At 37.8% G+C, this 25,405-nt stretch overlaps 5 protein-coding genes across 9 annotated transcripts; 3 read left to right on the top strand and 2 right to left on the bottom strand.

The window, feature by feature from the left end:
- The first annotated feature begins 2 nt into the window (after positions 1-2).
- LOC119983328 (DNA-directed RNA polymerase III subunit RPC3) lies at positions 3-6,987 on the top strand. The gene is made up of 14 exons (XM_038826999.1): positions 3-173; positions 259-406; positions 685-803; positions 895-982; positions 1,727-1,878; positions 2,373-2,513; positions 2,587-2,691; positions 4,176-4,287; positions 4,968-5,111; positions 5,249-5,286; positions 5,378-5,473; positions 5,665-5,748; positions 6,203-6,343; positions 6,629-6,987. The coding sequence occupies exons 1-14, from the start codon at positions 105-107 to the stop codon at positions 6,761-6,763; spliced, it is 1,572 nt and encodes a 523-aa protein (XP_038682927.1). The 5' UTR covers positions 3-104; the 3' UTR covers positions 6,764-6,987.
- A 622-nt stretch (positions 6,988-7,609) lies between these two features.
- LOC119984512 (pectin acetylesterase 9-like) lies at positions 7,610-11,793 on the bottom strand. Of its 2 annotated transcripts, XM_038828499.1 has the most exons (13): positions 11,641-11,788; positions 11,436-11,518; positions 11,145-11,274; positions 10,379-10,458; positions 10,123-10,209; positions 9,870-9,994; positions 9,719-9,779; positions 8,932-8,985; positions 8,746-8,823; positions 8,542-8,647; positions 8,272-8,420; positions 7,948-8,058; positions 7,610-7,862 (listed from the first exon to the last, which is right to left on the bottom strand). In XM_038828499.1, the coding sequence occupies exons 1-12, from the start codon at positions 11,771-11,773 to the stop codon at positions 7,954-7,956; spliced, it is 1,191 nt and encodes a 396-aa protein (XP_038684427.1). In that variant the 5' UTR covers positions 11,774-11,788; the 3' UTR covers positions 7,610-7,862; positions 7,948-7,953. The 2 variants fall into 2 exon arrangements, 1 of the variants encoding a protein (XP_038684427.1); XR_005464922.1 differs by lacking the exon at positions 7,610-7,862 and having other exon boundaries at positions 8,272-8,452; positions 11,641-11,793.
- Positions 11,794-12,846: 1,053 nt separating this feature from the next.
- Positions 12,847-17,118, top strand: LOC119984685 (signal peptide peptidase-like 1). The gene is made up of 4 exons (XM_038828760.1): positions 12,847-12,998; positions 13,901-14,832; positions 15,678-15,878; positions 16,792-17,118. The coding sequence occupies exons 2-4, from the start codon at positions 14,035-14,037 to the stop codon at positions 16,906-16,908; spliced, it is 1,116 nt and encodes a 371-aa protein (XP_038684688.1). The 5' UTR covers positions 12,847-12,998; positions 13,901-14,034; the 3' UTR covers positions 16,909-17,118.
- A 430-nt stretch (positions 17,119-17,548) lies between these two features.
- Positions 17,549-22,973, top strand: LOC119984684 (plectin-like). 4 transcript variants are annotated; one of them, XM_038828759.1, is made up of 11 exons: positions 17,561-18,090; positions 18,471-18,557; positions 18,834-18,974; positions 19,788-19,876; positions 20,238-20,326; positions 20,412-20,515; positions 20,613-20,712; positions 21,223-21,298; positions 21,395-21,509; positions 21,592-22,123; positions 22,304-22,973. In XM_038828759.1, exons 1-11 carry the CDS (start codon positions 17,802-17,804, stop codon positions 22,794-22,796), a joined length of 2,115 nt encoding a protein of 704 aa, XP_038684687.1. In that variant the 5' UTR covers positions 17,561-17,801; the 3' UTR covers positions 22,797-22,973. The 4 variants fall into 4 exon arrangements, with proteins under 4 accessions (XP_038684683.1, XP_038684684.1, XP_038684687.1 ...); XM_038828755.1 differs by having other exon boundaries at positions 17,549-18,090; positions 18,834-19,876; positions 20,220-20,326; XM_038828756.1 differs by having other exon boundaries at positions 17,552-18,090; positions 18,834-19,876.
- Positions 22,974-23,398: 425 nt separating this feature from the next.
- Positions 23,399-25,249, bottom strand: LOC119984686 (60S ribosomal protein L36-2-like). The gene is made up of 4 exons (XM_038828761.1): positions 25,122-25,249; positions 24,400-24,504; positions 23,781-23,980; positions 23,399-23,635 (listed from the first exon to the last, which is right to left on the bottom strand). The coding sequence occupies exons 1-4, from the start codon at positions 25,242-25,244 to the stop codon at positions 23,605-23,607; spliced, it is 459 nt and encodes a 152-aa protein (XP_038684689.1). The 5' UTR covers positions 25,245-25,249; the 3' UTR covers positions 23,399-23,604.
- Between the last annotated feature and the right edge of the window lie 156 nt (positions 25,250-25,405).

Below are 25,405 nucleotides of genomic sequence, written 5' to 3' on the forward strand. Positions count from 1 at the left end.
CTTCCCCCCTCCACGACTTCCCGCTTCTCGCACCGGCCCTCTCGCACTCTCCCCACGCGGAGTGGCAGATTGAAAAATCAAGGGGAAAGAAGAAGAAGCCAACGATGGTGGCGGAGTATGGCATCAAATACGCCGTCCATATAATCACCACTCACTTCGGCGGCCTCGTCGCCGTATCTCTCTTATACTTTGTGTTTGTCTGACTACATGTATACTATGATATCATGATCACTCTTTTCCTCCTTTGATGTTTTGCAGAAAGTCTGTGAGTGCCTTCTCCGCAAAGGACCGCTATCACTCCCAAACATAACGCGATACACGGAGCTCTCTCCCAAGCAAGTCAAGAACATCTTACTCGTCTTAATCCAACACAACTGCGTCCAATCTTTCATTCTCGAGCAACCAGGTTTACCATATATTTTTATAACAAGAAAAAAAAGTGTTTAATCTTGTTCGTTATCTGATCGTTTTTTTTTTTTTGATGTTTTTGGTTGCGTAGATTTATATTGGATTTTGAGTTTTTGGCCTGATACTAATTGTTCGATAATATGCCAATGAAGCTAAAACTTTCAACACAATTTCATGAGTTCTGGTTGATTTTGGTGTTTTGGTTTGTTTCTTTATGTTGCTTGAAGATAGCAAGGTGATATCATGGTGAGTAATTGTTGACCATTATATATGTAGGTGGATTTGGAGATGGCCCGAAGGTTATTACCCATTATATGCCGTTGATTGATAACATCCTGCATCGTATGAGGTTTTCCAAGTTCTTGAGGGTTGTGTCCGAGGAACTTGACAAAGAAGTTAGTTATTCCATCCCTGTTGGATTTTACTAAGTTAGTATTTTTAATCGTTTTAGCTTCCTTAAGTTCCTAAACATTGGGGTCTATATAGTGTGAAGAGCTTCTTGAGGGTTTGCTTCAACATGGAAGGCTTTCAGTGCAACAAATGCTTGACAGAGCCAAGGATACTAAAAAACAAGGCAAGCCTTGTGATTATTTACTATTTTATTTCCATATAGTTCTGAATTTCAGCATTTCATTACGGCGGGTTTTCTTTGGGATTTTCAACTCTAATTTGATCTGGAATCAATAAAAAAAATTGGTGTCAATAAAAGCCGTCGATTGAATTTCCTATTAGAAAATTTTTTGTTGTTAGCAATGGGATACACAATAATCAAATAAGTCAAATAGGTAAAAGGCCAGGCGACTCTTTCTTGCAGTATTTATTATAGGATTTACAATTTGCACGTGTACCTGTCTAGCTGGCTTTGTGTTCCAAATTCGTGTTTAAATGGTATAACTTCTGGGAATAATGGAGGTAATACACTTGAGCATTTGCCTTTATTTATCAGCCAAGTAAATGGTTTTTAGGGCCGTGTGGAAAGGGAAAAGAGCTTCTTCTTTTTTTTTTTCTTTCCGTTCATGAAGGAGGGTTAGGGCCCTATTGATTGAAGCTTTCAACACAGGGAAGTAACCAATGCACTGAAGTGATGCTCAAGTGGTTTTTAGGGATTGAACACCCAATGAATTCATCTAAAGTAGCATATTTTGTCCCTTTTGGCCTTTTCTAAGAGTGAGTTTGGGATAAGGCTTGGATGATAATGACGATGATGGTGCCAAATTTGTACTTATGAAAAATTGAATATTGACCTAACTTTGTTATTTTATATTGGCGCAGTCTTAATTAATTAATAATGCACTCTGTTTTTTCCTTTCTTTTTTAGGAAATAATATTGTTCTGAATTCTATACGAGAAATACTCTGCAGACTTGTCACTGCTCGTTTTGTTGAATGCTGCCCTGACCCTGAACCGATCCTCACAGAATCACCGCCAGAAGATGCTACTGCAAAAAAAAAGGGTGCAAAATCTGCTAAGGTAATTGGTGACTCATTTCAAAAATATCAGGTGGTGGCTGCTTTGTTTTTCTTGTTTTTGTTAAGAATCAGAGTGAATCATTGGTAACTTATCCATTTGTGTTCGTACAAACATGCAAAAGTGCTTCCGTGGATTAACATTACCCATTTAATTTTAATACTCGGCTTTAGGCTGACTAATTATGCTCTTTAGACTTGACCGACCCATTGAGATATCTTTTGTTTCTAAAATAACTTTTTATTTTTTTCCGATGAAGACTAGTGTCAATCACAATTCTACTGTAGTTAGATTAGATTTCTGTCACATGAAGTGTTGGTTTGCAAGTCTTCGTGCAAAATATAATTTTTGGTTCAAAATTTTTTTTGTTGAAAGTTTGCTGTTGTGAAGTTCAATGTGGAAGCAAGTAAACCTTCATTCGCTAAAATTGAGAATTCAAATAACTTTTATTTTTTTTATTTGAAAGTCTAAATAACTGCAACATCTGCTGGTTAAAGGGGAAAACTGAAGAACCAAAATCCCTGGAACAACGCGTTCTTGCAGCAGCAGTGCCAATGGAAGCAAAAAGATTTTCAACTGCATTGATTACTGAATCTGACGTTGGTGGTAGAGCCCCTGGCATGACTATTGGGGAGAAGGTTTGTAGAAATTCGGTTAATTTACGTTACAAGCTCTGTTCATGTGTCAATTTGCAATTTTTTAATTGTATAGCGGAAGCCAGATGCTCTGGAAAATGTAACTTGGAAGCCAGATGCTCTGGAAAATGTTACTTGGCGTGCCAATTATGAAGAATGCATTCGTCGGCTTAGGCATAAGGTTGGTTCTATCAAATTTTTAGTTCTGTTGGTTGTGCTTATACAATCACACAAACAGTAAGTTATGAATTATATTGTCGTAAAGGGGCTGGCAATCTTATTACTTTACCTGCCATTGGGGCCAGGATCGAACGCCATTGCTCTTTATCAAAATTTTCCACCGGAGCAACACTTTCTTTGGGATACATTTCCCATCTTCCATCCCTTCACACTTATTGCTTAGTTGTTGGAAGTCTCCATCTGCATAATTTTGCATGTCACATGTCATTGATAGGCATTATTTCCTTTGTCATTGCAAGCTTCGAGACTTCATCTACCATTTTCTCAGAGAAATCTATGTACTAACTATTGGAATTGGATTATTCGATTACGTCCTTCTATTGCACTTCTATTTGAGAGCTGGACACAAACTACGTAAAACGAAAGTGTCTTTTATAGTAAGGTTCCTTGAAAGCAAATGCTTGAAAATATCCGATTTTGACGAAGCGATTTCGTTTTGTTATGATATTCTTCCTATGGTCTCTTTAGAAATCCATTTAATGCGATTGCTTTCTCAGCCACCTTAATGTAGCAGTAGTTGAGTGATATTGAGCTTCTGGGAGATTTTACAGTTTGAGAATGTAATAATTAAAGGAAAGTTCTAATGGAGCTCACTTAAAGACACATCTGTAGTTGTAGCAAAGCAGATACTTGTTTGGGAAACATGGAAACACCATTTCTGGCTTGAGTATGGTAGGGAAAGATTTTATTCTAGATTTGGTGTGATTTGGGTTTGATGCAGGGCTCTAAGGCCAGGATTGTATTTTGTTCCATCTAAGCTTCAGTAAGGCTTTAAGGTCGAGTGCGTCAGAAAGAATGATCAGTCTGATTTATTATGGTACTTTGTTGCAGAACCTGGTCAAAAAGTTCTCTTGTAGATATGAAGTTTGCAATTCTGGGTTTGGAAAGAGAGGTGCAAGGCAAAAAAAAAGATTTCAGTTGACAAAAGATTAATCTAACTGACTGCAAATATATGATATCAGGCGCATCATTGACCTCTGATCTTATTGCCACCAAGCCAGATTACTAGGTAGTGTTTATTGTCCTATGGAGGTAGGGGTTCATGGATTGAATACACTAAATCACAGAACATGTTCGGCATGTATTGGAAGTAGAATTTTTTTTTGGAAAAATAAGGGTCTTGGACTGATTCTTTCTGATGCATAAGATGTTTGAATTCACATACGAGGTTACCCACCTATGAAGCCTTCCTATGAGAAGGAAATAGTGTGATTACCAGAAAGAAGAAAGTTAACCACTACTACATCTGTGTACTTCATATGTACAATCTGATTTCTCTTTTGGTGGGATTTATCAACGAAAAAAGATGAGTGTGAAAGGTTTTATGATGTTAATCTACTTGTCCTCTTTTTTTTTTTTCTTGATGACACGATTCCTCCATTCTATAAATGAAATGCTGTGCTGCCATATTCTAATATGCTATAGGCTTGTATCGAGAATGTCGCATCACAGCTGGATAATGATGCTGCTGTTGTCTTAAAAGCAATGATCGATGCAAGCAGAAGTGAGGAAAATAAAATAAAAGCAGAAAATTCAGGTGATAAATATTTATTGTAATTGATTAACTTCTCTTAGTGCCTAATTATTACATTAGTTGGTTGATGGAATCATTGTCGCTGCATATATCAATGTAGACTGTCCATGTTAACCTTGACTGCAAGAGTACTATTTTGTCCATTTGTAGATTTAAAAGCTAGTGATTACTGAGTCTAAATAGACCTGAGAATGAATTAATGAGCTAATGTTTTAGAGTTTATTTTTCACTTGTACTTGGTCATTATAAAAGGACAAAAGGGAAACAATTTATAAAAGTGTTGTCCGTGAAGCTTAAGTAGGTCATGTCTCAAAAATCAATCGGATTTATCTATCCTGCAATTTGATCGTCTTAAGTTATTTTAGTACCTTTTAAATGTCTATGCTTTGGGAAGAGTCTTTATATGACTCATTTATGAATACCGGTGAATTTCTTTTTCTTGGTTTAGTCTCCTTTATATTGTTCCTTTCCAGTTTTCTTCTTTTGATTTTTCTTGTCTCCCATATTTAGTTCTTTGAAGTTGTGACGGTAGTTCAAAAGCTGAGATAATTGGCAAGAAATAAGGGGAATATTTGATCTTGTCTAAACAGCAATGGTATTGAAAAATGACTGCTCTCTCTTCCTCCAATGATGATTGTAATGCTATTTATGGCTTGTTTGTTTCATGATGTTACAATTTGCAGGTCCTTTGTCGATGAGCTCCATTTATGAAGAGGTAATCAAGAGTGAGAGTGGCCGTAATATGACCTTGGACCGTGTTAGAACTCATCTCATTCAGTTGGGTACTCCACCCTTTGTAAGAGCAGTAGATGAATCATATATCATTGGTATATGTGCCCAAACTTTTCCCATTCACTTCATTTATCTTTGAAACATAAAACTACAGTCCTTTCTGAGTTGGAATTCTGCCTTTCAATATTTCATACTATTACGATTCTAATGATACCTATATATCTTGCTACAGATTTTAACTGCATTATTGAACAAGCTCAGAAGGAGGAGGTTTTGTTGATCTACATGCTGCTCAAAATATGTTAGTTATTTATGAATCATTTGCCTTGACAGATGTCTAATTTCATTTCCTGTGGAGCAGGTGGAATCAATTGTGTTGAAACGATATGGAAATGATGCCTATAGTATGTTCAGGTTACTGTTAGCTAATAATGGTGGCCTACTTGAGACCAAAAAGGTAGATGATTCATTTTTTCATGAAAATTTTTGCTGGAGAGTGTGTTCCTGACATTTTATCTATTGTATTTACTTTTGTATTTGAAAAAATTGCTAGAAACAAAGCTAATTAGTCATTGGACCTTTCACGAGAAAAGTTCTCTACAGAAAGTTATACAGGCATAATTATATGCTACATTTTTTTTAATGTAGATTTCAGATGCCACGTTTGTTGAGAAGGAAAACGCACAAAAGATTCTTTATAAGTTGTGGAAGGGCGATTACTTGCATATGGAGGTAAACTATTTTTTACTTCCCTGTTTTGTACATGTGCTTGCATACTTGAGTGTCTCTCTCTGCAGTTTCACCATCCACAAATTCTAATATCATGCGGCATAAAACATAGGTGTATTTTCTGAACCATAAGTTTTGGTTAACTTACAATTTCAAGTTTACAACCATATTTGTATCCTGAATTGAGGAGCACCACGAGTCTAAGTGGCCAAGCTCCTTGCCATCCTGCCTAAGGGTCAGGGGTTTAAATCCCTAACCCCACTGAATCATTTAAAAAAATTGTGTTTCATGAAGGAACAAGGTGGGATCTTTTGAACAATAAGATTGTCTTGCACGTCTCGTTTGAGCACGTCTTTATTTAGGTTACTGCATTTTAAGAAGGGATGATGAGCTTTTGATGAAGATAATGGTCATGATCTTAAAGCTCACTTTTATGAGAATGTTTAATTTAATGCAGAAACTAGAATTTAAGTTGGCGAATCTCTTGTTGTGGAAAGTGAATAAGCGTACTCTTTGGGAACATGTACTGGATGAGATGTTCCATGCAGCATTAAATTTGAGTCGACGACTAGCCTATGAGCTTGAGCAGGAAAAGGAGGTTTGCGATTCTTTCCAACTACTATTTTTGCAACGACATAGATGCTAGTTTCAGCAGGGAATCTATCAATGAAAGGCGTATGAGACTCTGCATGATTTTTTTCTTCTTAACGAAAGATCAAAAATCTTTGGTTGGCATATGAAGAATATTGCACTTTCTTCCCCATCTTCAGAATCTCTTACATTGAATTGTTAGTTGTATCTTATCATTTTGGCACCTTTTTTTTTTGTTGACATAGTCTTTCGTTTGGATTCACTATCTTACATTCGTCGCAAATTGTTTCAGGTGTTAAGTTTACCAGCAGACAGACGTGCCGGGCCTCTGAAAGATAGATACGAACGAATAAGACGTGTGAGATTACTTTTGGAATCCGCACAGATGAAACTTGATGATGGTATCATGCTTTTTCATCACTTCTAAGCTTAGTTCTGGTCTCTCAATATTACTATGCTCATACGAGGAGGGAATAGACTTCGTCCTCGTCATTTGATGCCTTGTTGGCTTCTTCTTTTTTTCCTCACTTCTTTATTCTTCTTGTTTTTTTGGTTTTATGGAGGCAGTACTTTCAGTGTGAAATAAATTGGAAAATAATTTTATCTAGTTGTCGCGTCTCCTTCCCTAAAATGAATGACCTTTCGTATGACTATGTATTTCTTCTTGTGCATTTATTTTTTTGGATTCATTCTTGAGATTTGATGGAGAGAAGGAACCGACCACTTTAGAGAAGGGGCTGTCGGTTAGTGATTGGGGTCTCGAGTTAATTGTTTCTCCATTAAACTCTGGCGATAACTATTAGTAATTTCTTTCCTTTTCTTCTCCCACCACTCAAAAGAATGTTCTTTACTGACCAGTTAACTTGGATGAACTGTAAATTTCTTATTTGGTACGCAAAATAGAAAAATAAGGAGGTGTAAAAAGCATTGATCCAATTTTACGTGGTTGATTTGAAGTCCTGACCTCGGGCATTGTGGATCCTAAGTTTAGAGAGATAATCAATTAGGTTATTGTCAAGTGATTATCCAAAGGGGTTAATGTTAATCTATTCATTGTTAAAATCCATTTGCAACCTCATAATGGTCTGAGTGACAGCCGCCACAACAATAATCAGAAGAATATAAAAAGGGTGCAACTGTAACTTATCTCACTTAGCTTCCTTTGTAACTGATGAGAGTTCCGGTACCAGCAACAACAATAATAGGCACATAAGTAAACGAAAATATATTGCGGTTTGTGAGGTAGTTTACCCCATAAACTTGCCAAAGAATATAAGAAAAACGAAGAATCTTTGTATTTTATTGATCAATTGAAGACTTATTTGGAAAATTTCAAATTCATCTATGGTTTCTCTTGCACCAAATTTTGCTAAAGCACCGGTATATAGACGGCAATTTACAATATCCGTTTAGCATGCTTCCTTCTATAGATTATATTCAGACAGCTCCAACTGCAATGCTTCAACAATGGCAAAAACTTGTAAGAACTCAGCTCTTGTCTAATATCTCTAAATCACCTACGGAACCTGCAAGATGTTTCTTCCATTAAACAAGAGCATTGTTTTTCAGCAGTTTCATTGTTTCTGATAAAATACAAAAGCCATCACAAACCTGATCCTATGGTATGAGGTTATGGCATGTAGTATCGCAAGGATACGGACAATCAATTTCCTTAGATTCCTTTCTGCTGAAGTACCAATCTCCAACTGCTTCTGCAATGGTCTGTAAAACCACAGTCGAAGTTTTGCTCATAATACAAAATGATAAAAATGGTGTTTGTCTAAACTGTTAGATATAGATAGGTCACTAAAAACACTTTCCCAAATATTCAACATTGTTACATTAGCTATACATGGCCGAACATGATCTCTCCAGTACTATCGATCATCAGTCATCACTCATCACAGACAGTGGCAAAGAATTAGATTCAAGTACCTTATTATGTATTCTTGGGGAATCATCTGCAAACCATGTGTCTTGTGACTCACTCTGGCAATGAGCAAAACACGAATTAATATACATGCCCCCTCGTATTGAAGAGTCGAGGAACCATCTCAAAGTCGCAAGCATGTCGTTCCTGAAACCTGATGAAAGACAGTTGACAACACAAAGGACACTGTAACAGGATAAACAATCCCACAATTGGAGTTATAAGTTCCTAAGTCCTCTTCTCCTGAGGGAAAGAAACCCCAAAAGAAATCGAACCTTGTAATATCATGATCTGGTTAGGGTTACAAGCAGCTGGATTAAGCTTGCATCGGCTCCAAAGTCCTCGTGGATCAGCTTGAGGTGGCACCAATATATTGTGAAACTGTGAATTATGGTAAAACTAGTGAGTTTTTGCCAATGCATTAACATGATGACATTGTTGGTATGTAATTTCAAATTGCTGGAGTCAGAATAGATTACTTGGTATACATCATAAGCTGAGTTCAAGATGAAAAATGGAGTTTCGATATATTTCAAAGCGTACTGTGGAAAGATGCACTGCAGAAAAGCAACAATAATGTGATAAACTGGTGGTAAGGTAGGAGCAGGAGGATTTCAAGCAAGTGTGAGTCAAATATACAAGAGCCATGCGAAAATCATACGTACCAGCTCTGGAACATGGGAACTGGTGCAATTTTCATTTAGATTCTGTTCTACCCCCTGTCAAATATTGCAAATGTGAATATGACATTAATGGTTTGACGGAAAAAAATGGCAGAGAAACATGTAGTGAAGAATTTAAGCTTACGTATATGGAACCATCGTATAGTTTGAATTGAAGCATTTAAGAATGCATCTTCCATTAATAATTTTAAGTTTTGATTGGACTCTTCTGGTTCTGATTAGAAAGAGAAATCATTTCCTCCACTCTAGCTAAAGAAATTAATGACAAACATTTTAAAGGAAGACCCTAATACAGTATAGCAATCACATTAGGACCATTCTGAGATTATATGAGATAAGCGATATCTGAAGTCATGGCATTGGAAGCCATGAAAGTCAAATCATATATTATGCTCAACAAATAAGCATTATGTTGCCAACTTATGCTTAACTATCATTCCTTTGCTGCTTCTTTACATCCTGACCTCCCTGTAACCGAGGATATCAAAATTATCTACGTTCACATGATGTTTCCTACAGTTTAGCAGCAATACATTGTCCATAATGAGGCACTTAGGGTTTTTTTTTTTTTTTTTTCCCTTCTCATTTTTGATCATCTCAGTTAATAGGCACAGAGGCCGGGTATGCCAGAATCATAACTCAAAAGCACAAAAAACATGAATGGACTCTTGTCGGAATGTCAATAAGGAGGAATCTAAGAAATTGAAAGAGGGCAACCCAACCGGCAACTAATGAGAAGCATATGGAAGAGAATGATAGGATGGTCTACCTGTAGTTGAACAACTTCTTTGTAGAATGTCCTCATTGTACGGTTTGAACTGATGTCCATTCTGTAAAAAAAAGTGGAACTTGTGAGAGTTAAAGAAGCAAATGAGCCAACCATATATTCCACAATAGAAAAGGCTAGCAAAGATTCATACTCGTCCATAAAAAATCCAGCATCACTCAAGCATTTCACACTAGTATTTGCTGGTAAAATGCTTGCGAAGTTGTCGCAATGCAGAAAGGATGATAAACCGCCAGCAGAGCAACCTGAAAGCAAAGCCTAAGAAGAGATGAAATGCATCAAATACCCAACACAAAAAACTGGCTCAATCCGCACATTAATCTTTATCTTCTTCTATTAATCTGTCACATAATATTAATGAGAAATTTATAGGGAACTGGGTTTACCATATGTGCAGTCCCCAATCCTTTAGGGAGAAGGTCATGAATGATTGCTTCCCAAATCTTTTGCCCTCTGAAATAAATTACTGATGTCTGCTCCAAATTTGCAAAAATGTACACAAACAAATCAGTTAATTCGGCCGATTCTGTACTCTTTCCCCTTTAAAGTACAAGATCTATGAATTTTAAGTCAGGCTCTACATACATACACAATGACGAACAGCGTTATTGAGGGAAGATGAAGGCTAGGTTAGAAAGTTACCCCGTTGTCATATTTGGAGTTCCCACCAAACGATGCGCCATCGCAATATCGAAGCTTCACACGGTTCCAATTGTAGAAATCTGATTCACCATTAACCATCAGAATCAGAATCAGAATCAGACTGAATTCGTCGCATTGTTGTTTTGTAAAAACAATAATCTGCTCCCGTCGTCAACACTAAAAAATCTCGGTCTGGCATAACTCAATACCGGGTTTTTCATGCGTTCTCGTGGCTCTGGTGAGAATCTGGTTGAAGCCAATGACTGGTGGAACTTAAACGCGGGGCATGCGAAAATGGACCTGAGAAAGTTGTGAAAATGGGCCTGAGAAAGTAGTGGAACGATTTGAAGAGTCCGGCCCAAACACATGTTAGTACTTAGTAGCCCGCAAACCTTGGCCCATCAACGTGTCACTACACGTCTTAAACAAGTCCGACAGGGCAAAAGTGTTTCACGTTTATACAAAAGAAGGCGTTTTTTATTCTTTTGCAATTTCCAGTGCCCCACATTCGTATACAGCAGAAGCAGCTGCTCGCTTAGCCATCACAAATTGATCACGTGAAGAGAAAATCAAGAATGCGAGAGAACATAACATGGCCACCCATGAGACTCTACATGGGGTGGGATTTTGTCATTTTCAGAAACTAAACGACAAAAAAGTACTACATGTTTCTGGCTCCTGGAGAAAGGAACATACGTGGACACCTTATTCATCTTAAATAATCAAATAAGTTGTCAAAACCAATTGGAAGATTCATTCAGATTACCTGGATTTCGAGAGGCATTGTTGCTTAGGATTCCCGAGAAAACTTCCATCTTGGACATATATTTTGTAGATCCGCGCCGGGTATTGGCTCTCTCCATGCACGATTTCCTATCATTGCACCACCCACCTCCCTGTATATAATCATCTTCAAATTGGTTACAAATCTTTATCGTGAACTGCGAACGTGGCAAGCTTGCATTGGCTATAACTTCAACCAACTTTTGTCTTCTATTGGCTTCGCTTTTTGGTTTTTCTATTTTACAATCGAAGCCAGAAAAAGGCTGAGAATTACCTCAAATTGCAAAAGCCAGTTGCTTGCTCCAGAACCGAAACCTCTGTCCAGATGATACGCAGGCAAACTTCCATCCAAGCAAACTACATATACAAACAAATTCAAATTCAAATTCAAAAACATTAATAATAAATACATAACTAATTAATCTTTCTTTTCAAAAAATAAATTCCATTGACAAAAAAAGAAAGAAAAACAGGCTTACAGGCACCGGAAGCCGACGCGTTTTGAACAAGAGTCATCTTAACCAGAAGCCCTTCATCGGCAAAAGCGCACCGTATCATGCATGACATTGATAGCAAAACCATTGCCCTCGCTATAACTATCTTCGTCTCCATATTCGTCTCAGGGACTAAACGAGAGAAAGGGAGCCCACAATCTAACTGAAGGGGACCAAGCTTTGGTCTAGTGAAGGTGGCGATGTCGGCTGATGGATATGCATGAAAGTAGGATCTATTTGGTAAATTTGTTGGTTTAGGTTGTTAACCAAGCCAGATTGCTTATGCTACAATAGTGCAATTTATAAGGTCGTCTTATAGTGAAATACATTCATGTCCAACTTATCCGTGACTGCCGCAAGTTATGGTATCACTAAACATGGAAAAATCGCTAAATTAGAAATCTCTACCAACCCCAAAGTCCAAAGATTAGGCATGGCGGCATGTTGTCCATAATTAATGTGTCATTTGATTTGTGAAATCCAGTTTTCAAGAATAATAGTTTTCCTTTTAAAGATGATTACTATGTTTTCTTCAAAAAGATTCGAGCCATTTATAGGGCTTTTTTGATTTAGAACTAGAAATTAAAGGTTTCGCCTATGAGTAAATCCATATCCAAGCATATCTTATTTATCCATTACATTAGTGTGCTATCTCTTATTGAGTGACATTTACTCCTATATTTTTTCAATGTGGGACTTTATGTTTCCCATTCAATTAGAGAGAGGTTACATATGTTACAATTAACAAATTAAATAAGGTAATGAATAATATAATTGATTACATTAACATTTATGATTTATCCTTTATTACAATTATGATTCACAATACTCTTCTTTTATTTTAAAATACACCAATAGAAAGAAAGTAATGGCAATTCCTGAGCAATCGTCTGACAACAATTAATTTGGTTTTTTTTTTAAAAAAAAAGAAGAAGATGATTATGAGGTTTAGACTTGTAGTTATTATTTTTTATTAAAATTTTTGTAGATGAAAAGTCATTTCCAAATTCAATCCACATCTCCCGAATGGGCCTATTGGCTCCATGCCGACTTCACAGAAAATAGCGTGGGTCAGACCATAGACTTCTCGATGGGCCGACACGGCGACACCAATGTCTATTGGGCCATTAAGCTACGAACCACTTTGACGTTCCCTTGGAGTCGGACCCAAACAGACGAGAAGCAACTTGTTGATCAGAAGGATCAAATCATTGTCGAAGCCCAGGCGCATATTGCGAGTTACAGTAATTTGCTTCCTTCGCTATAATACAGCACCACCCAAAGCCAATGATGCCTTGTTTGGTCACAGAGAAAATCTCTCTTTGAAGCTCGCAGAGTCCAAGGTTAGTCCTCTCAGAATCCTATGGTCTCCTCTCAAAAGCTTTAGTTTGTGAACTCCATTTTCTTTTTCTGGAAGATCATTAATAGTTTATGAGATTATTTTAAGGTTTTAACTAAATTTGTTCACTTGTGAACCCTAAATAATATCTGTCATGCTTCTTATTGGGTCAACGCTGTCTTTGGAGATGGAATGCCATCAGAGTAGCATTCGGGTCTCAGATTGCTGAGCTGCTGGGAATTCACTGTCTTTACTTAATAAACAGGTCAAATTGTCATATAGACTCAGTTAAATGAAGAAACCTTTAATTTCCAAGGATATCAAGATCCATGATCTTAGTTTCCTCCATTTTTATGTTTTCTTGGTAATAAGATAAGAGACTAGAGAGTAATATGCTTCCCATGTTAGTTTGTTGCATCTTACATCTTGAGGGTTGTTTATAATGTAGTTCTGACTCTCTCTCTGGCTGCTAAGTGAATTTTAGAAAAGAAAGCAAAAAAAAATTGGGAAAGTTGAGTTTCAAATTTTCATGTGGCTGATCTATTGTTTAATATGTTAGGTTCAAAAGATAAGCATATTGGCCAGTTAATGGTGTTTTACATAAAATTCCATGGGGAAACCCTTGGTCAAAATGTAAATCAATCCTCTTTTGTGTATGTTAATCTTATCTAATGAAACCTTTAAGTGAAGGAGAATTTTTGAAATTTGAAACTATAGTGATTTCTTGCACTCTAGTAACTGTCATTTTCACTATGTTGTTCTTTGTTTTAATATGCATTTTTCAAAATATGCCAGTAATGGAACAAAAATAAAGTTTCAAAGTCTGTATTTTCCGTCATGGCACTGGCTTCCTCTCCCTCTTTCTCTGTCTCCCTCATTGTGAAATAAATTTTAATTGCTTTGCAGGTTGCCGCCTCAGGTTCATTAGAGGAATGATGCAACTTTGGCTTCGTAATTTGTGATGTTATAGCCTTTCATTTATTTGTACGCGGAAATATAAATTTTAGACAATTTACTTGAAGAGCAACACTCATTTAGTGATGGAATCTATATGGAACCTTCTATATTTGCTGGAGCCTGCTCCCATCACCCTTATAGTAACAGCAGTAACCGTGACGTTTGCATCAGCGTTTCGTGCTTTAAATCATGGAAAAGAAATGGAGCGAAACCGTGACTTGTCAGAAGCATCCATTACCTTGGATAAGTCCCAAGCACTAATGATTCCCGTAATGAGTTCTTGCAGTTTACTTATGATGTTCTACCTCTTTTCTTCTGTTTCACAGCTCCTCACTGCTTTCACTGCCATCGCTGCTGTTTCATCCCTTTTCTTCTGCCTATCCCCTCATGTTGCCTATGTGAAGTCACATTATGGTTTGGCAGACCCATTTGTGTCACGGTGCTGTTCAAAGTCTTTCACACGGATCCAGGGGCTTTTACTGTTCACTTGCTCTATGATAGTGGCTGCGTGGCTTGTTTCTGGGCATTGGGTATTGAACAACCTGTTGGGAATTTCCATTTGTATTGCATTTGTGAGCCATGTACGGCTTCCAAATGTGAAAGTATGTGCAATGCTCCTTGCATGTTTGTTTGTTTATGACATATTTTGGGTTTTCTTTTCCGAAAGAATTTTTGGTGCCAATGTCATGGTATCAGTGGCTACCCAACAAGCATCAAATCCCGTCCATACGGTGGCGGATAGATTAGGTTTTCCTGATTTACAATTGATAACAAAGAAGCTTGAATTGCCTGTGAAAATAATCTTTCCTAGGAATTTGTTGGGTGGAGCGGTTCCTGGACAAAGTTCTGCAGACTTCATGATGCTCGGTCTTGGTGACATGGTACGAACCTTTTATATTCAGTGCTGATACTGGTAGAGTATTTCTTTACCCCCAAATTGAAAGTATTGTGCCTTTTTTCCTTGCTGTGTGATGCCATCGTTTTAAGTGGGATTGCTCCATTTTATAACTTTGTAGGAGAGTGAAATCTGATCGTGAGAAATGCTGCTAATGCTTTCCATAAATATTCTGTCCATTAAATGTCCGGGTTATACTTCTTAATGTCTCTTGAGATGAACACTGTGACAATCAGTAGTCATGTGTTCATCCTTCTCTTTCATATTTTTCCCTTTGTTCTTTTTTCCCTCTTAATGGAGTCCCAAGCTCAAAAAAATCATTATTTTTGAGATTCGGATTGCTGCTCTTGGGTGCTATGCTTTTTGGTTATGTTTGCAGGCACATGGTCGTTGACTTCATGTTGGTTATGCATTTCAAACACACTGTCTCTGCCTAGGCATAGGTCTTTTGGCAATGGACCTTATGTATTTTGTGTCAATTCTTTTTTCCCCTTTCCGCTGGAGTATCTCACATTGTTGCCTGCTGTAGAAGGTGGGAAAAATGCCTGTACAACCAAATATCAAAGGATGTCCGCAAAAGCTTGATACCACGACTATTAAGTTCCAGAGTACATGGGTGTTGATCAAAAAACCTGTTTTGGGCTTTTGGTGGCTATAGTATTTTATATCAATTATCAAGTGTGCATGAAATTTACATAATGCATGTATGATCACATTCACTTACGGATTGCTGGTTCTTTTGTTGAGAATATCAGTTACTTATCTGTCTTACCTGCTTCATTTAGTAGCCTCCTATGCCTTTTGTTGAGGAAGCTCCTATTGTTATTGTAGGCAATTCCCGCAATGCTTCTTGCATTAGTCCTCTGTTTTGATCATCGAAAAAGTAGAGATCCAGTCAACCTCTTAGAGTTGAACTCATCAAAGGGACACAAATACATATGGTATGCCCTTCCTGGATATGCCATTGGACTGATTGCTGCTTTAGCAGCTGGCGTTTTGACTCATTCGCCCCAACCTGCACTTCTTTACCTGGTATTGATTCTATTTCCATTTTACTCAGAACTTGTATCTTCTTATTGATAATGAGCTGTTGTAATTTTGAAGGAAGCTGTCCTCACTTGTGCTTCAAAGATGGATGTAACTCCATTTAGTACTAGTATGATGCCTGAAACCCGACACTTTGGGTAGGGATTGGTGAATGCATAAGAGATCTTAGGAGTTAGCTTTTTTTATCAGAGTCTAAATCATTGTAACTTTTTTGGTCTTTCCATCAAAAAAATTGCCTTTCAGAAGCTTTAGGAGAGAAAACATTGAACAATTAAATGACATATTCGATGGAATTAGCTTAGTCATGCAGGCAGAATACACTCAAAAAGTCTAGGCAGAGTTACTGGAGTTCTCTTGGGTAAATTTGATGCGGGAGGTACCATAGGTTAGTAACATTTCTATAACAGTAATTGAGTTTTTTGGTTGTACATTGGCAGTGTAATGTACTCTAAAGCTGCATTTGGTTCCTTCAATGTTAATAATGTGTTTGTTATTTAGAACTTCTTCAACTGTTTGCTCCAACTCCGAAGGGCTAGTAACTTCCACATTTTGGCTCCTGTAGACAGTTAAACTTTTGGTAAAATCAACATTTTCCGGTAACACGTATTTATAGATGTCCCTGATTGTTTGGCATAATGTTGCCCATGGTGGATCCATTAGGCAGTAGCCATTGCTTTTAGCTGCATGTCACGAAGAGCTTTTGTTGTGAATATATCAGATCGTTGAACTAGATTTGTGCCAAAGTGGGATTTTTTTTTGGTTATCTGAATTATGCTGAAATGAATCTGTTCCAATTACTTGTGGCCAGAAAAACATGTGTTCACTTGAAGCTAATTTCCTTCTATATGCTGATATCTGGGTTTTGAATGGATTTTTGTAAACTCTTTGGTGAATGTAGGTGCCTTCTACGCTGGGACCGGTGATTGTTGTCTCATGGGTGAGGAAGGAGCTAGATGAGTTATGGGAAGGAAGCATGCCAAATTTCATTGATAAAGCTCGGCAAATAGAAGTCTGAACCATTTATCACAAGTGTTCCTGACGGCCAGAAGTTGTAAATTTTACTTGAATATTTACTTTTGAAATTGAAAAATTGATAACTTAATGTTCATTATATACTATGTAATTTCTAGCATTGATCCCTTATGCATGTTCAACGGTCATAATTGAAAATGTTCTTCAATGAGAATAAACGATGGACCAGTGGACAGTGGTGGATCTGGAGGAATATGCAATGTAATATGTTTGGGTGTTATGAAGAATGAACATGCAAGTAAGGGATAACGGGTCAGGTTAGGACCTGAAGGAAGCCTCAGCACTTCAAGGCGCAAGCAATTAGAAGCTTTAATTACCGTCTACGTGTTTAACCTTTAGTAATATGCTAATAGAATAAACGATGGTTTAAACCACTTGGACATAGCTTATTTGGTTACTGTCTGGACTTGGGGAGTGGTGGTATATGAGGTTGGGAGTTAGAACTAATCAGTTGTAATATGTTTTTTTGTACAATCCTGATTTTATGACCTTATTCCACTTTCGGACTCCCAAGTCCTAACCACATGGGAGCCCAATCAGCAGTGTAAAGGGCTTACCATCGCAATAAACTTTACTTTCCGCTGGAAATCGGTATATGAGGTGGGGCACGTGAATCGTGATGCGTGGGTGAGTGCCTGAAGTTGAATTGCGGTGGTTTTAACCGTTGTCTTTTATCTTGTTAGAATACGCTACAGCGTGGAACGCACACTCTTATCGCTTATGAATAGACGAAGAACAGATACAAACGTCACTCTCTCCTTCTCTTCTCTCTTTCAATAATCAACAAACCGAAATCCCTAGAAATCTCCTTCGATTTCCGCTCCATTTCGCCAACGAATTTAATCTCAAATTTGCGTTGACAGCTGAGTTTCTCCAATGACTTCTTCTACTGCTGCCACCTGGTCTCCGAGCTCTCTCCAGCTCCGATTAGCTCTCCGTAGAAGAAGTTGCAGATTGTCCCCTGCGGTTCTTGTACGGTTGCGAGAAAGGAAGCTGGATCACGAAGTTCGATTGCTCTGTTGTGTGTCTCAAAAGGGTAATGAGCGGAAACGGCGTCGTAACGGAAGGATAGCAGCGGACTCCGCTGATGGTAGTTTTGCGGGATGGTCAGATTCGGATGACGGTGAAAAGTCAATCGAAACGCAGAAGAATAAATGGTTTGGAGGTACGGAGAGAATCCTTACACAGTTGAACGAGTTTTTCTTTCCTAGTCTACTTTCGCAAAATTTTTCTTTTGTTCTCTTGGATTTCAAATAAGTCAAACGGAGCGTTGAGAATTTAAAGGTTAGTGACCTCTCGTGGATATATTTCTTGAACTGGAAAGTATTGGTCATGAACGAGAAAATTCCAAGTACAATCGCACGGGAATCTTGATATACTGTAACAATGTAGGCTGGTTACTTATCTGCTCTTGATAGGGTTAATTTGATTGAGGGCAGGGCATTACCTTGTAACTTTTGCTAAATATATAATAATATATAAGTGCTTCTTCAAGCTAAGTGGTTTTTGTCATTATATTACAATTTGAAAGTAGTCTGCTCTCAGGGGCTGTTGGAGCTGGAGTAGCTGGAGTCATCCTAGTCACTGGGCTTACCTTTGCAGCATTGTCCATGGGTAGACGCAGCACCTCCAGTAAGTAATTGGCTAATTGCCTCTTTCCTTTAGAAAGCTACAATGCTGAGGATGACCTCAAGTTTGATGCTCTGAACATTTTCTTTCAAAAGCACACTTGCTGAAATCTGCTTGGTTGTTTGCCAAGGTTGTGATCTTATAGATAATAGCTTCATTTTTTTCATCTCTAGGTCATTTGCCATGCGAAACGTACTTAGAAAAATATATGTATATGGTAATGTTTATCACCTCACTTTATTCAGTTGTTCTTCTTATAAAATATGTTGTTTTATGCAGAATCCAAACAGCAGATGGAACCCTTGACAACTCAGCAAGAAGCTTTACTGACCACCGATAATGAGACTGCAGAACTTGAGGAGGGTGGAGGAGGGAGCAGGAATTTGAAGGAAGACGATAGTAGTCCACATAACAGGAAAGGTATAGATAAGGATCTTGCCACATCTCCTGCATCTAATGAAGCTTCCAGTGAGAATAGACTTGAAATGGATAATGAAAACTCATCAGTAAATGTTGTCCAACACACATCCAGTGGCAGTGATGCCTATAATAATCCTTCTGATCAAGAAAGTTTGCGACATGAATCAGCTTTGGATGACAGATCAGCTGTTTCTGACATTATCCTGAAATTGCCAGAAAATGAGACTGTTGATTCTTTTGTCAACCCTGGTCTTGAACATGCAGATGGTAGCCTTGCTGCCATTTTACCTGAATCATCTTCTGAAATTGAGGAGGTTGCTGTCCATGTTAGATCAAACAACTTCCCTAATCCATTGAACCCTAACACTGGTATCCAGGACCAATTGCCCGAGCCAAAAGTAGAAGAGGATTCAAATTTTCCATTGGATTCTCCCAGTTCAGCTGTCCATGAACCTAGTGAGCCTGAGGCTGCGATTGTCTCAGTCCATTCAGAGCTGGATTCAGTTTTTGAAACTGTAGTCAATAATGATCTGGAGTCATTAACCTCGCCTTCGTCCAAAGAAAGTATTGACATAAGCAAAGCACCACAAGCCTCAACTGAGAACAATATTTCATCTCAGGAGTTCCATAGCGTAAATGAAAGTGGGTCTTTCAGAATGACTGGTGTGTCAGGATCAGCTAATCCCTTTAAAAATGAAAATATAATAAATGTTGATGATAACATGTATAGAAGCAAATCATATTTTGAATTGCCAGCTCCTGGGAATTCCTTTTCCTCTGCTGGTATACCTGCTCCATCTGTAGTTTCTGCAGCTCTACAGGTGCATCCTGGAAAGGTATTGGTTCCTGCAGTTGTTGATCAGATTCAAGGACAGGCATTAGCAGCACTACAAGTTCTGAAGGTGCTTTCAACACTTGTTTGTGTATCTCATCATTAAGTCTGATAATGAGGTTATTTACTGGTTTCTAGAGTTGAAATGGTTCAAGTTTATGATTTTCAAGCTTTTTTGCCGCGTTACTATTATGAGGAAGGTGGATTAAACAGACATGAAAAGATGTGTGTTCCCTTGACTTATTGTGATTACTGAAAAATTGTGAAGGGAATCCATAAGAAACGCATAAACACCAAAGCAATGGTAAACTTAAATTAGTGTTAGAATAAGTATAAATGATGTGAAACGCCGCAAACCAAAACGAGTTTACTTATTGGATTGAATGGCAAAGTAACTAATTTTAAAAATTCAGAATCTTTGTTTCTTTCAGGTCATTGAGGCAGACGTTCAAGCTGGTGATCTGTGTACACGTCGTGAGTATGCGCGATGGTTGGTTTCTGCAAGCAATGCTCTTTCAAGGTAAGCATGCCAGATCGTTAATTTGACTGGTAACATCTAGATCTTGAATCTGAACTATGAAATTATTTCATTTGATTGCTTGCAGGAACACAATGTCAAAAGTATATCCTGCCATGTATATAGAGAATGTTACTGAACTAGCATTTGATGACATCACGCCTGAGGACCCTGATTTCACATCCATTCAAGGTTAAATTGGTTTCAGATATGGGGGCCAGACTTAATGAGAGATTTTATGTTTGGTTGGAATAATGAGCTTGGTTATTGACTGAGTTTGATGTTTCAGGCTTGGCTGAGGCAGGACTTATCTCAAGCAAGCTTTCAAGGCGTGATTTTCTTTCTTCTTCATCTGAAAATGAAGGCCCATTCTACTTCTCTCCTGAAAGGTGCTTACAAGTATTACGCTGCAATAATCCTATCCTAATTCTGTTAGATTATTTGTTTCCTTGTTATGAACTTCCTCCCTGATTCTGCTATCTGCTGGTGGATGGAAACTATTCCATGGTTGAATCAGTTGTCTAAATGTAATAATCAGACCCAGTTATTGTTGTACTTTACAGTGTTTTTGCTTTAAAAATTATATTTAATGGTAAAAATTATATTTAATGGTATTTGGGCCAGTGCAAGGTTGGGTCTTAACTGTCCTGCTATGATTGTTTGTTTACTCTTGCTGGTTTCATTTAGGCAAAATATGAGGTGGCCCCTAGGATAGGTGGTTAGAACCCTATTACAAAGGACACTTAATTTGTAACCCCTGCGATTTCCATTGCCAAGCAGAACAAAGAATTTGACAATTCTATAGAAATCAAATGATGTGTTCGTTTGAAATATTTTTATCTTTTATTCTATGTTTTGCTCTTTTTCTCTCATGTACTCATCGAGTTAATATACTGCAGCCCTCTGTCACGCCAGGATCTTGTAAGTTGGAAGATGGCTTTAGAGAAACGACATCTCCCTAAGGCTGATAAAAAGGTTTATGTGATTTGAAGCTTGGTTTATCTTTGCAATTGAACTGTGATCATGATTGACTAAATTTTGCTTTTCTTATACCTTGATCTTCTTGTGCAGATCTTATATGAGAGCTCTGGATTTGTAGACGTTGATAAAATAAATCCAGATGCATGGCCTGCACTTGTAGCTGACTTAGCTACTGGGGAACAGGGAATAATAGCACTTGCCTTCGGTGAGTCTTTTTGTATATAGGTCGTAATCTAATAGTTGACATGGATATGCTAATCCCCCCCAAAATTTTTGTTTGATTATAGGTTGTACAAGACTGTTTCAGCCGGATAAGCCAGTTACGAAAGCACAAGCAGCTGTTGCTATTGCAACAGGTGAGGCTTCTGACATAGTTAGTGAGGAGCTTGCACGTATCGAAGCAGAATCTATCGCAGAAAATGCCGTCGCTGCACATAGTGCTCTTGTAGCTCAAGTTGAGAAGGATGTCAATGCAAATTTTGACAAGGAGCTTTCCATGGAAAGAGAGAAGGTTGATGCCGTAGAGAAAATGGCTGAAGAGGCAAAACAAGAATTACAAAGGTTAAGAGCTCAGAGAGAGGAGGATAACATTGCCCTAATGAGGGAGCATGCTGCTATCGATTCACAAATGGAAGTTCTCTCAAAGCTAAGGCGTGAGGTGGAGGAGCAGTTGGAGAGCCTAATGAATAACAAGGTGGAGATATCTTATGAAAAGGAAAGAATTAACAAACTTCGACAAGAAGCAGAAAATGAAAACCAAGAGATTGCCAGGTTGCAGTATCAGCTGGAGGTTGAGAGAAAAGCTTTGTCTATGGCCAGGTGAGGAAATGAATGCTTCTTTATCACAACAACAGTCATAAATGGTTAAGATTGAGCCAACGATGACTTTCTTGAGCTTGTATTTCTTGTTAGAACAAATAACAGAATTTTCTAAAACCTGCTAATTTTTGGCATTTGTGCTTTATCCATTTACCTTCATATGTCCATCTTGTCTACTAGGACTTGGGCTGAGGAAGAGGCAAAACGAGCAAGAGAACAAGCAAAGGCACTTGAGGAAGCTAGAGATCGTTGGGAGAGGCATGGCATCAAGGTAGTCGTTGGCAGTGACCTTCATGAAGAGAGCTCTGAACGCGTTACATGGCTCAATGCTGGAAAGCAGTTCTCGGTAAAAGAAACTGTCAGCAGGGCTGAAAATTTGGTGGAAAAGCTCAGGATAATGGCAAATGATGTCAAAGGGAAATCTAGAGAGGTAATTGATAAGATCATCCATAAAATACTCTCTCTCATTTCAGATTTGAAGGAATGGGCATGCAAAACCAGTGCAAGAGCCAACGAACTCAAACATACCACTATCTTGAAGGCGAGAGAATCAGCGCAAGATTGGCAAAGAATCACAACAGAGTTGAATTTGGCTGTGAAGGAAGGCACAAAAAGGTTAGCAATAGACTGTAGGGAAGGGGTAGAGAAGATCTCTCAGAAGTTCAAAACATGAACATTCTACTTTTGTTTCAGCCTAAATGCACAAATAATTGTTTTTGCCAGCTTTTGCTGCTGATGAGCTAGCAATGTAACATTCACACTTTCCAACCACCACTGCTAGTTGATGGAAATGGGGTGTTAACAGCAAACTGATATCAAATAAAACTTCCATAGTTTGATGTGCAAAATATATCCGTGCTTGAGCAGCTGATTGGTGCTTTGTACACTCGACAAAGATTAGGGGTTTTCATGAGCACAAAGATAAGGGTTTTTCAGTTTCATGTTTTACACCGTATGTGACATGTGAATAACCACTGATTATAAACATACAGATAAAGCCCATTTACCATTCAATATTTAACATATTTTGAGAACAACATATTTTGGAGTTCTCAGCATTATGCATATACTGAATGGTTTTACATCGTTGTCAATGTACATATGCGTTGTAAACTACAGTGATTTCTATATCAACAAAACCCGTCTAAACATTTTCTTCTTTTGAAAAACCCACAATTGTAAGTAGGAAAAGGCTACGGGAAAGTTTAACAAATCGATAAATATCTTGACATAAAAAAAGAAGCAGCTTATTAAGATCAAAAGGGGTGTTGGGTAATGACTCAGTCCACAAACAAAATGCATGTAAAGAAATCACTTGATTCAGCAATTATAATCTCCAATTCAAAACAAAACACCATTTGGAAGATTCACTCAGTCTCAAACAAAAAAAACAGGTGAAGCTACATAAGCTCCTATTAACTCGGCTCAAGTGCAAGGTTAAGAATCTAGACCCCAGAAATTCAATTCTGCTACAGTATGTTTTACTTCTTCTTCTCACCTCCTCCAGCGGCCCTGCATATTCATTTCACCACAGAAATGTTAAAGGTTGAACTCTTGGTTAAGTCAAGATAATGATTCAATAAAAGCTTAGATTTGCATAAAGATCATCCCTTTTGAACACACTGACAGAACAAAACCTCAATCCCTAGGAAATTACCTCATCTTGCGGAGAACATTGGACATTTCCTCTCTCTTCTTTTTTGCCCTCTTGTGGGTGCCCAGCTTTCTTTTAGCTACCTTTAAAGCACGCTTGTCCTTTCCAACCTTCAGCAGCTCAGTTATCCTCTTCTCATATGGTGCAAAACCAGCGACTTCCCTGATTAAGCTCCTCACAAAGTGAACCCTTTTGCTGGTTTTCTGTAAGAAATAGAGAAGAGAGGACACTACCTTATCAGCAACTTGTTCAAACCAAAATCCTCTTTTCCCAAGGGATGGGCATACATCTAGTAAACTCAGGGCGAGCACCCTTCCCACTAGACCACATGGGTAAAGAATAATCACTTGGCAACACAATTCAAGGAAAAATTTACGTAGAACCCTCATCCACAGCTAAAAACACGGACCACCAGTAAAGCTTTGTGTGCTCCATAATAGCATTTTACAATTTTTTGTACAATAACTGTCATAAATGCAAAATCTCTTAAATAGTTAAATTTAAAGCATTCTTTCAAATATCTGATGTTAACAAAGCCCTTAGCTTCTAGATCAGTATAAAATAACAACAAAAAAAAGCAAATGAAATACACTATAAACAGCTTGCTAAGGAATCAACTTACTCCTTTGCGATCTGAAGGACGTGCAGCTAATTCTTTCTTGGTCACAACGTGGCCTTTATTCAGCCCCACAAATAGGCCAGTATTCGTCTGTTTAGGAGCCATCACCTAATTAAGTAATGTCAAATTGGTACATCTCAGTTCAGATGGACTGAATCCATCAAAAGCAAATCACATTTAAAATGCCAAAAAACCATAACAAGTACTGAATGCCATCTATCAATTCAAGGCTCCTAATAAACAAATCTATGTTTACCCATTTTTTCTTCATTAAAGTAACACTAAACAGTCCATACAAGTCTAAATCAAAAGCAAAACAGTTTAGTTAGAGAGGAACAAAAAAATTGTGGTACAATCACATGCCAAATGCTCAGTTGACAACACCTTCAAAATCGTTTCTCAAACCCGGTGTCAGTAAATTCTAATAACGAAAACAGCTTAAGCATAAGTATCAACAAAGAGTTGGACTGCACTCGACACACCGCAGAAAAAACAGCCACTGTATGCATTTACAAGCTACAAATACACGACAAATGATAACTGACATACTTAATATGCTTGATAGATAACCTAAATCACAGTAAAGAACCTAGGGCTCCTACAATACATGCAATAGAAGAATCACTAACTCAGATCGCGGAAACCATGACTGCGCGAAAAAAAAAACCCTTCATCGCATTCAAACAGCGGGAAAAAAAACCGTAAGATCAAGAGTTAGGATTCACCTTGAACGAGCGCGAGCAGCGATGACAACAGTCGGTGAATAGAAAGAAAAGAATTAGGGTTTTGGATACATATAAGTAGCAAATGATGGCAAAATAAGAAAATGAGGAGGGTACTTCTGTCATGTCAAATAAAGATAACGACGTCGTTTTTTGACCTATGTCTCGTTTCGTGTTTTATTTTCTTATTATTATTTTTTCTTACGTTGACAATGTTTTTAGTAATTAGAAATCGACCTAGAACATCTATTTTGATGGTACCAACGAGAGGTTGTTCGATTGACAAT

Source organism: Tripterygium wilfordii, chromosome 18 (assembly GCF_013401445.1).
Source record: "Tripterygium wilfordii isolate XIE 37 chromosome 18, ASM1340144v1, whole genome shotgun sequence".
NCBI classification, from domain to species: domain Eukaryota; kingdom Viridiplantae; phylum Streptophyta; class Magnoliopsida; order Celastrales; family Celastraceae; genus Tripterygium; species Tripterygium wilfordii.